The sequence below is a fragment of the Pundamilia nyererei genome, unplaced genomic scaffold, assembly GCF_000239375.1.
Source record: "Pundamilia nyererei isolate P.nyererei 1_Seehausen unplaced genomic scaffold, PunNye1.0 scaffold00058, whole genome shotgun sequence".
Classification (NCBI taxonomy): domain Eukaryota; kingdom Metazoa; phylum Chordata; class Actinopteri; order Cichliformes; family Cichlidae; genus Pundamilia; species Pundamilia nyererei.
Window position 1 is genome coordinate 2,731,642 of NW_005187459.1, and position 11,673 is coordinate 2,743,314.

Genomic DNA, 11,673 nt, shown 5'->3' on the forward strand with positions numbered 1-11,673 from the left:
TTCCCATCTACCACAAGAAAGCGGTGTATATTTGATATATTAGAAGAATTCCTTAACATAAAATGAAATTAAAAGCATTACTACCTAAAACTACAGAATATGCCGCAGAGTTTCATAAGAGGAAGCAGACTGGAGTACCAACAATGAAAAAAGTTACACTAGTGCTTGTAGGCTTAACAGCTGGCAGATCTCTGTGCTAGATGTGTGGAAGAGCACAAGCTCTAGTAGTGAGAGAACCCTGTCTGATGACTATCACACACTGTTTCGTGAGAGGAGTCACATGGAGCACCCTGCGCGCGCGCGCACACACACACACACACACACACGCTGTAGTTTTCACAAATACAGCTGTCGTCAGTGCTTTGAATTACTTAAAGGTAAGTTTAACACAATGGGTATAGTGTTTTCTAAAATGTGGTATATATAGTTTTCAAAATTAGTGTTAATAAAGCACTTCTGATCAACAATTGCAGTGTGTATTTCCTATGAAGAGATCCAAGTCCTCACAAGCATTAGCATTAGTGCTTGTGCTCATAATGCTAATATGAAATTTGTTACTAGGAGAATATTCCCAGCTCAGCCATGCTTGAATTTCTACATGCCAATAAAAGCAGGGTATTAATATAATAAGGAATAGTTATACTGCTATGATCTTTTAGGTATACGGATCGGCATACGTTTACTAATTCATACAATCTACCAGCAGATTATGCAACATGATTGATTGATTGGTAATAAAAGATTGGTAATGTACACTGTCCTTTTCTTGTTACATATGTATAGAGTTCCGATAAACACATTTAATCAATTCATACAGTTGAGCAGACAAGTTAATCACAAGTGGACAGCACAAACCTGTTCGAATGTTTATTCTAGTTTTGGTCTTGAGTTTTTTTTGTTTTTTTGTTTAAGTATTTCTACATGTAAACGTGTTTTTAAAAAAAATCCTTTGCATTTCATCTGAACAGTTCAACAGATTAGCATCCAAAAAGACGACTGAGCGTAGTCCTTGTAGTCCGTTTCTGCTTTTCACAAATTCCAAAGTTATACAATACATAATCCAACACAATTTAAAAATGCATACTGAAACATACATGAACATACTATCGTACCAGTGGAGAGACAATCAAAGAAAGGTTTCCTATTGTCTCATTTAGTATCATCATTAAAGTTTTTATTATTACTCATATTACTGAAATACTTCATTGTCCGGCTGTATACTTCTGTGTAAAGTAAATGCGCGATCCATTGCCTCACTAAAATATGAATCAATTAAGGCACTTTTAGAGAAAATATGGCATTAAGACAACACATTTCTAATAAGATAATACTTAACTAAGATGCCCATTTACTTGCTTTTTTACACGGTACTCTAAAAAAAGAGAAAAGCTACAGACACAAACATGATTTGCTGCTGTAAGATGAAAAATTAAGGGCCATTAAAGTCCACCTGCGTTGGTTCTGAGACACTTTTTTGTTGCTGGGTGACAAAAATAAACAGAAGGAGGCTGAGAGAAAGTACAGCAAAGAAAACACACAGACTTTGAAAGGCTACAGGTTATTTTAGAGCTTGGGTTTCTCAGCCTTTTGCTTAGATTGAACCCTTCTACAGTGTGATACAGTCTCGAGCCTTCAGAGGCTGTCAGAACAACAAGGGGTGAGTGAGTGAAGCGAGGTTTGCTGGTGGTGGTGAAATGCACCCTAACATGAAGACAGCACCGAAGATCCTGAAAGAGTCGTGTAGATACAAGAAGGGGAACGGTTAAGGCAAAGCTAAATAAAATGTATCTGTGTAAAAACTACGGATACAGAGGTCAAATGGGCATCAGTGAAGAGAGAAGTTCCTGGAGCTTTGAAGACACAAAAAAAATAAAACAACCCCAAAAAATATATTCCTCTCCAAGGCTGCAATAGAGAGCAGAAGCCACAGGCTGGATGGGTGCCAAAGGGAGGCTAATGTGAATGGATTGAGTGTTAGCAGCAGCCTGACTTGCTCTCAGCAGCCACAGTCTCCTGGTCCAGTTTGATCCTGTCTCCATTGCTCTCCTCATATGGCAAACCTTTGTCGTTAGCCAAGATGTTCTCTACCAGGAATCGAGCAGCTTCATCCACATTGATGTTGTCCTATAGAAAGGTCAAAGCATATATTAGAGAGGTGATAAAAAAAAATCATAATTAAAACAAAAAGTCATTTGCAGCACAGTATGTATGGAGACTGGAAATTTCCTCTGCCTTGGCCTGCACTATGGTCCTCAGAGCAGTTTCAGAAGTTCACGAAAGCCCTTTATGTGAACCAGCCTGTTTAGCTGGGTAACAGAAGGCAAAAGTGAGACCAGCAGAGACAGGCTGAAAATCACTGTTTGCCTTTGTCCTTCACACTGTGGCCCAAAAGCTGTCATAGCATGGGTTGAAGAGGTAATGAATATTTATGGATTTTGCTCAGACTCTACAGTAGCAAAGATGTTTTCAAAAAAGGCAAACAGAAATAAAATAAAGATTTAAAATATAATGAAATAAACTGGTTTGTAGTATTTACTCTATTAAAGACTACTGAGCTAAAAACAGTACTTACTGGTATGCTAGCTCAATCAAGCCAGTCTTAAAGTAATTTCTTTTAATAAATTGTAATGGCATGTGGTTGTTGACGACATTATAACTCATAGTTCACCGTGACTTTGCATTTTCCCCTTGTACTGTATTAGGGAAAATATGCTCTTCGTCATTTAAATCAGCATGAAAGTTTGGCACTTATTAACAGAATCCCAGTCGCAGGTTGTTGTGGGTTGAGTTTAGTGCAAGTGTGACAGGCACACAAAACATTAATCCACAGAAAGGAACTGGCTCTGCACTCATCACACGCCCACATAGACACGTCACATGACTCGGTACATAGCACAGCTCCAGGAACAACAGTTATTTAGAATGAGCTAAATGGGAACAGCTGATTCCAGAGTCATCAAAGCATTCCACAACATGGAAACATAATGGATGTTTGTTATTTGAAATGTACATGTGCGTGACTGTAGGCATTTCCCGGTTTATCGGCTTGTCATTTTGAAGTTTCCAAGAAGGAAGAGGCTCACTGAGGGAGAAAAAAAAAAAGAGGTCTCCCTGGAGTCTTAAAATGTAGAATATTCATGATCACAAAACAAAGTTCTACAACATGTACTAACAACCGAGGCACAGAACTTTTAGCACAACTAAGTTTAGCACTACACTTTATTTCAGATGGAAATATTATACCTATCGGAACATTTTGTAAGTTAATTAATTACCTTTTAAAGGCCCTATTTCCAATCCACTCTCAAAGAGTTATAAGATTTTTCTAAACTTTGTAAAGTACGAGCGTATCTGAATTTCCCTTCTTTCTACGTGGATAACAGTCCCTTAAAAGGGCGTAGAGAACAAACAACATTAACATTAATATATCTCCAAGCAGTAGGATGTGGGACCTTTAAATGAAAGTGTGTGGAAGAGAGAGATGAGAATTAGCTTACAAAGCAAGTGCAAGATGGCAGCAATCTCAAGATAGTAATAGCAAACCAGTGACATCTTGGCGCAAGTTGAAAAGAAACACTACAAAACATTATCATTCAAACCTTTATCCCTCTAATCCTTGCAGCTCTGGGCTGTAACATCCATCACTGTCATGTGATACCTTATCACACCAGCTGTCCAACAAATTTTTTTTTACCAGATATTGTGCATGCATGCATGCATGCCAAAGACAGCTGGATTGATGCTTGTCTTTTTGAAAAGAAATTTAATTGTTCCAATGTATTTGGTAATTTAATTGAAGTCATTAAACAGATTGCAGCCCTTTAATCTAATGCAAATTACTTACAAGCCTCCATATGTAACACTGAATTCTGAATCAAAAATGCTAACATGAACAACTGCTGAATCGGCTTCTGACTAAAAAAAAAAAAACAAGAACGTGTAACAATTTCACAATAACTACAGTCAACCTAACGTGATTACGCCACACAGAAGATGTCTCACTTCTCTTTGGATTAACTTTTGAGGATTTCCTGTCTTTAAAAATCTGTTCAGTAAAAGAATAAGTATCTCCTTTTATTCTGACTTTGCTACATGAGCACTGAGCACAAAGCTGTTATTGAACACAAGTAACATTCACGTGTAAAACGTGATTTGAATCCAGCACTAATCATGTTTAACAATGACTCGGCTGACTTTAAAGGAAATATTTCAGCCTGCCTTAACTTTTCATTTCATGCTGCTGTAGGATGTTTTAAAGTGCAGAATAAATATGAGAGGACACAAGTTTAAAAAGAAGAGCGTCACCCAGCTCTAAAGAGGAATGCATATAAAATTAAACGGCTTTTGTCCACTGGCACTTTCTCACCTTAGCCGAGGTTTCAAACCAGCCCAGAAAGCCAGTTTCTTTGCAGAAATTGTCCATTAGAGCTGTGCTGTTGGAGTTCTCTTTCTTCTGGTCACATTTATTGGCGAGCAGCACTGAGGGGATGGGGTTGCCGTTAGCCAGCTTCACCTTACTGTCTAGGTCATGCTTCCACTTAGACACGGCGTCAAATGTGGAGCCCCTTGTTACATCGAACACCACAAATGCCCCCACGGCTTCTTTGTAGTACACCCGCGTCATGTTCCCAAATCGCTCTTGACCTGAGGGGTGGGAAAAGGATGCAGCGGTAAATGCACAGTTTTTACAAAACAGCTAAAAGCAACTAAAAGATAAATAATATGATTTGGAGTTTGTGAGAGAGGAAAAAAATTAAATAAAAAAATCATGGACCCTGCAAAGACATGTGATAATTCACCTGAAATGAACAGAACAGTATCTGAAGAAATAAATATTTAGTACTCGGACTTGTCATTTCTTACTCCAATTTGTAACAACTTGGTGAGAAATGAAATAATTTCGCCTCTAAATGTGGCCAAAAATGACGAGGATAGAGATGGTTACTATTTGACCTATTTTTCTCATTTGCCACGGGTTTAATCCACACACACTATGAATGACGGGAGTAATCTGCCACTATAATAAGCCTACTCTCTGAAGTTATCCTCTAAGAAAATCTGAGGTGATATTTCACCAAGCCAAAGCAAGGGAAATTATCAGCAGTATAAGGTGTGTCACTTTCAATCTGAATCACTTTAAGGCAGTTTTTCACCCCAGTTCATTAAGAGTTTTACAACCAGTGAAGACCAATTGCTTCCTTTGGTTTTGTTACATATGGATCCTTAAATCAACCAACTATTAAGAATACAGATTTTATACTCAGTGCAGTAAATGCTTTTTAAATGCCAAAACATCATGGAAATGCTTACAGTTTCATAGAATAACTGTAATTATAACTGAAACCTCAGTACTTGAGTACTTCCATTTTCTTATTTGCACTTTTAAAATGAAACTTTAAAGAGGAAATACTCCCTGGGGGTAAGTAAATAATACTAGGAACTGAATTACATGCTTTAACCTTCCTGTGTTATTTCACTTTAGTTCAGGTGTGCAGGGAGTTCAGCACATGCAATGCACTTGTACACTCTAAAATGTGTTTAAACCACATCTCCAAAGGTGTACAAAGGAAAAGGCTTTTTCCAAGGAACATACAAGTGTTACACATCCATAGTGTGCAGATTTATCAGGCAGCTGAAATACCAAAACTGTCTTAGGAACTACATAACCTTAGGTCTTAATTACTTTCCCAAAATGTCCCTGTAAGAATTAAGGGGTTGCCGCATCATTAATGGTTCATCTTTATGGTCTTTGGTGGGAAGTCAAGCAGTTGATACTTTGATGCAAGTGATGGATGAAGGGCACCCATTTTTATTTTATTTTTTAAATACTGCAAGCTTGTAAGCAAAGCAACCTCCAGAAGGTACCAGTAGCAACAGCTTTGGAACTTGTGATACTTCATATCTCTGGACAGTCTCCATTGGCCAGGAATATACCGATTGCAGTGAACTGTATCAGGTGCTGGGTTGTTAGTAGGCTCAGACAATTGTTGGCAACAATAAAAGAAATGAAAGTAGGACACAGCTCTATTTGAATTGTTTATGCATGGAAGCCACTGATGTTTCAGCAGGCAAGTATCCTTGTTCAGCAGAGCAATAGAGCAGAGATGAGTTAAATACCAGCATCACTACATCGCATTCAAAATAAAACTTACTCTGTCAATTTATATATGCATATATTTGACTTATTAGGTTACTTGATTACACTTTTTTATAATGTTACAAGGCTTTAGCTCGCACTCATTAAATGGGCCAGTCTAAATATTTCAGTGCAGTGTGTCAGTACTGCGCCAACCTAAAACCACTAGTAGCTAGTAGGACTGAGCACAAGCACGAGCTCCTTTTTAGACATACAGCTTTGGAGATTCCTCCACAGATTTAATCTTTTTCCTGTCAAGAGCCAGTGGTTTAAATTTACCAGATATAACAAAAGCACTTTAACGTCAAAACTTAGATAAGGATGTTTGCTTTTCTACTTTTTAAATCATATCTATCTTATCTCTATGTGAACAGTTTCTCGGACATATGCTCTCTTGCATATGGTTCCTAGTTGTAAGGCAACATCAGCTCCTCTAAGAGGCCCTGGCTCTTAAATGCCCTTGCATGTAAGAAAAACACGGGTCTTTTAATTTTCTAATGGGGGACAAATTTACAACAGCACCCAGTTTGAACTTGCCTTTGTAATCACATGATTAAGACTGCTGCTGGTGCTGCTGAGGACATTTCAGTCCATATGCTATGCTTAACTAACTATTCAAATATTGGGTCACCCCCAGAGGTATAGTTACTTAGCATATTACCACAAATGAAGCCTTTAAAGCACCTGCTCGTTTATCATATTTAGATCGAGTGTCTGCAATTACAGCAGGCCACGATAAGCTTGAGATAACATGTGATGGATTTAGCACATATTTATGCTACACTGCTCCAGGGAAAGTTCCAAGTATTCAGCGTGTTAGATAATTTGCAGTCTTTAGTATTATTGAGTCACAAACAAATAATGAAGCAAAAATGAGATTGAGGAAGTGCGAGCAAAGCTTTACCCAGTGCACTTTCACTTTACTGTACTTACCCAGTCACGCAATAAACTGGAGTGGCGTGGCACAGTGCGGGTGTGAGCAAGAGAGTGAATACACTGTGGGGCCCACAGGCCTGACGGTAATTGCTCATAATTGAGAGTCTAATTTTAGCTGATATAACCCCAGGTGAATTCACCAGAGACACGACACAGTGGGATAAAGAGCCGATAGACTGAAATAAGGCTTTCATTTCCAAGCCTTGTAAAGCTCATACATCCAGGATAGCGAAGGCAAGGGCAGAATATAGATGGAAGTACTGTCTTAATAATTTTTAAGGCCTCTTTTCTTTTCATTCATTGCAAGGTATTATAGGACGACATATGATTTTGCCCAAATGGAGTGACAGAACAATGCTGACCACTGATTAGTTTTGATATTTACAAATATTTTCACTTGTATTAGTTGATTTAAAATATAGTAGAGCATGTTTTATTCAGATTAGTAAAAAAAAAATTTGGATTAGGGAACAGTATAACAACAGCATATTTAAAATCAATCCAATCTTCTCCAAAAGGTCCAAAAACAGACAAGATCTGGAAAAACAAATCCTGAAAACATTCTTTGTGCCTGCTTGCTGGCGAGAATTGTAACACTGTCCTGAAGAATTTATGTTTTATGATTCTATCTTGAATTTGGGGGGAAAAACATTGCACAATAAGCAATAAGTTGCCGAACTGTCAAAAACTGGATTAGAAGTTTTTCGGGTAATCGCAAGGTTTCCATATATCACTCACTAACCTTTCAGATACTCCGACTGCTGTGGTTGCTCCACATACCTGGCTGCTATACGATTGTCTAAGGGTTTGTTTGGGTTTTTTTTGTTTGCTTTTCAGGGCATTCCCAAGTTGCTGTGGTTTTTCCCATGTGAGTCACTGACCTTAGGTAACCTTAGGTAGTTTCAGCTGCTCCACGTATTTGATTTGGCAGATTTCTACATCAGATGCCCTTCATGATTCAAGAGGTTTGTGTCTCCTTCCAGGCTCTTTCCCATCTTTTCTTTCCACTTGTCTGGCAAATGTGTAAACCACTACACTGTGGAACCACTAAAAGTCACAAACCTTAAGTTAAATGCAAATCCTGCGATGCCTGGCCTTTGTTGTGTTGCAGTTCTTTTAAATTATTCTGCTTCGCGCGTTTACAGCTTAAAAAACGTTTTCACTGTATGGATTTTCATAGGAAATAAAATTCTAAATGGATACAGACTACAGATTTTCTATCTGAGATCCATCTATCAAGCTGCTTTACTTTCCTGTAAAAGCAATTTTCAAGGACATTTTACTATTTTAAAAAAGAACAAATTTAATTACATTAAAAGCAGTAACGAGTGTCATATGCTCCTAACCCAATCAGCAGAAAAACATGGGAATGGATTGAGCAAGAATTGCATATTTACTCAGAGCATGCCACAGAGAAGCATGAGATATCAGGAAAGTACAAAGGTGTGTGCTTCTGCATTAAAAGCACAATATTAGGCAACAGCATCGAAAACTAAAGAAGTGGAAAACTAAATCTACCCAGAGAGAAAACAAACTTTGTTGAATTTCAAGGGCTTTAAACAGGGTTGTTCTAATTCAGTCGACCACACTGATAAACACGGATGCATGACCTCAAGTGCAGTTAGACACTCTGCTTATGAAATCTTCATCAATTTTCAGTTACAGAAGTACTTGATGAAATTGAAATGGTTTAGTTAGATTCACTGTATCATCTCTGTTTGCTGTGTGGGAGAGACTGAAATAAAGCGAAGTCTCATCATTATCCAAAGCCCTAGCAACCCTAGTTTCCTCTTCGTTCGTAGATATTGCTATCCTGTGGGTGGGTTACCATAGAAACTGTCCAAGCCAGACATGGCAGTAACAACAGCAGCAGTCACCGTCTGCTGTTAGGAAGCAACTGGCTGAAAAACTTCCCCGCACACTCCCCCCATCAACACTAAAGTAGCAACATCGGGCCCAGTCACGAAGGTAGTCTTCAGCATGAGTTTCAAAAGAGCGTAACACATGACTGGCACGTTCAAATTCCTCAGAGCAGCATGTGAGACATGACTTACTACAGCTTACTACAGCCTTTACCGCTGAACAGTCTGAACTGAATCCACAGCCTTTTTTCCCTCCTCACTTTGTGCTAAGAGGTTTTTGTGTGCACCTTAATTTAGAAATTTAATTCATAATTACAGTGCTACTGCCGCTGACAGCCCTGTGGGAATCTGTGCAACTTTATAGAACGGGTAGGGAGAGGTTTCTTGGTCTTAACCTCTATTGTTGGTGGTAAGAATACACCAAAAAGTGACCAAAATGTCAGTAACTACTACTACTACTACTACTACTACAACTGCCGATAACAGCCAAAAGAACACAACCACTCTACCATTAAATCAGGTAACTTATGAGGTAATACGGCAACCGGATGACCTTCCTGACACAACGCCAAAGGGGACTGGTCACAAAGAGGGTGCTGTATTAAAAATCTCCTTGTGATTCCTTTGGTTGTTAGCACATTAGCACAGTTCCCTGTAGTTTGAATAAAAGACACTGACTTGCCTGAGTTTAGTCTACGAGTTTTCCTGAAACTTGAAAAAGTGCTGGAAACAGAGAACTTTCACCTTTTAGGTAAAAGTTGTGCCCTACTGCTGCAACCAAACACTTCAAAAGGCTCATTTTATACTTTGAAGGTTAATGGTCTTTGTTTCCGTTTGGGTTGTACGTCACAAATTAAGTCACTTCCACTTGGCAAGTGGTTAGGAAGTCTTTCTCTGATCCCGGAGCACGCACTGTTCCCTATCAACCAGCGGTTGCCTGGGTGTCAATGACTGGCCTCTAGGCCCAGGTGACTGAATCCTTAATCAATCTAAGGACTGATGATCTACTTAAGATATACATTTGATGACAAGCATCAGATTTATTCCCGTTATATACAAACAGATAAGTGGCATATTAAAGGACAACCTGGGCAAACAACAACAAATCCAGATGTCCGAAAGCAGAGAGGCAAAGAGTGTGAAAATAAAGGTGAATCACACATTACAGGATTTGCATCTGGACGCCCAATTGGAAACGAAAAGCTTTAGGTGTGAGGCACTGGTCTTCATCATCACCAAATGAGAGAATTGGAAGAATGGTGCTCAGCTTGTCCAAGAGAGTTTAGACTTCAGATGTGTGAATATATGCCGAAAACCACCAAAGCTGTTCTGGCACCTTGAGGTTGTCCAACACCTTACAAAGACACTTACATTTGGTATTTCCTTTCATTTCGCACCGACCGGTACATTGTGTTTTCTGCCTTCGCTTCCATTTCCGTCGATGGCTGCACTGCTTGCCACACTGTGCGCTTGAAAACGTCTCAGTGTCACATTTAGTATGCACTGTCATACTTGGCAAAAGGAGCTAAATTGCTTGGCAGTGATTTGGCTTCATTCGGTCGTTTACGAGTAGAGCACAAACAGCAAGAAGATGAATCTTTTAGACCACTGACAGAAAATTAATCAGCAACTGTTTTGATAGCAAATGAATCAGTTGTGTAAATGTTTGAGAACATTACATATTTTGATCACGGGTATATGTTTTTCTCACTATGCTTAATGTCATACCATTAAGTTTTTAGAGTGTCAAATCAAACACAATGGGAGACTGAAAAAAATCCCTTCTAGTAACGGAAAACTGATTTATTTTCCCTGTTTTCTTGGTATTTGTAATCGAAATAAGTGACTGTTTCTTCAGATTACTGATAACATAAACATTCGGCATCAAATCATCAAATCGGTTACAGCTCCTCGCCAGCCTTTTTGGCTCTTGTGCAAACAAATAGATAAAAGCCTCTTTGTACAGAACACTTCAGTTTTGGGGTACTTTTGCAAAAGTAATTAAAAATTAGACTTCTCCTTCTCATTCTTCCTTAGTTTACCTATGTTGGAAACCTCGTCCTGGGTAGCGTCTACTTTTCAAACCCTGTTAGAAAGCGGCAGCGCTATGAGATAAAGAGAAGTTTATCATTGAGGTATAAAAAGTTCAGGTGAAATGAGGGACCTAATGGGACAAAAAGTTTGGACCGCAATAGGAGTCACTGCACACATCCCATTAATGTGAAACCGTTCATCACTTCAATGTTTGAGCCCAAAAGGTGCAGGCCTTTTCACTCTATGCCATAGCGGTAATCATTGTGTCCACTGGCTTGAGTAAATCCAGGAGAGAGTAGCAATTGTGAGTGGAAAAGGGGTGGGAAACCTGCATGCTTCACACTGACTTCCCCGATGTTGTACAGTCCTCTGATTACTGTTATTCCTCCTAGACTGTAATCACTAGTGAGGTCGGTAAAAGACAAAGAAGCTCTGAAGTTGCTTTCAGTGTTGCCAAGATGATTATTCCTCCTCCTTTTCTGTACATTAAATGGCTTAATGGCCATTCATTAATGGTCTTAATGACTTGGCAACTACACCTCGAGCTTTTAGCCTTTACACCCACGTGTCGTTACTTATTTTATCCTCAAAGTGTCCTCAAGGCAGGCCTTGATGTAGGTGTGAATAACGCAGTTTAATAACAGAGTCGTCCTACCTGGTGAGACCATCCAGATCCACACACCTTCCCTAATCTATGCTAGCATG

General features: G+C 38.9%; 1 protein-coding gene across 1 annotated transcript in view; it reads right to left on the minus strand.

The window, feature by feature from the left end:
* Positions 1-859: 859 nt before the first annotated feature.
* The window catches only part of rab32a (RAB32a, member RAS oncogene family), a 13,913-nt gene continuing 3,099 nt past the window's right edge, over positions 860-11,673 (minus strand). The window contains exons 2-3 of the mRNA XM_005734463.1: positions 4,367-4,644; positions 860-2,124 (exon numbers count right to left, since the gene is read on the minus strand). Of these exons, the coding sequence (XP_005734520.1) occupies positions 1,975-2,124; positions 4,367-4,644 (428 nt within the window). The 3' untranslated portion in view covers positions 860-1,974. The remainder of the gene's footprint in view (positions 2,125-4,366; positions 4,645-11,673) is intronic.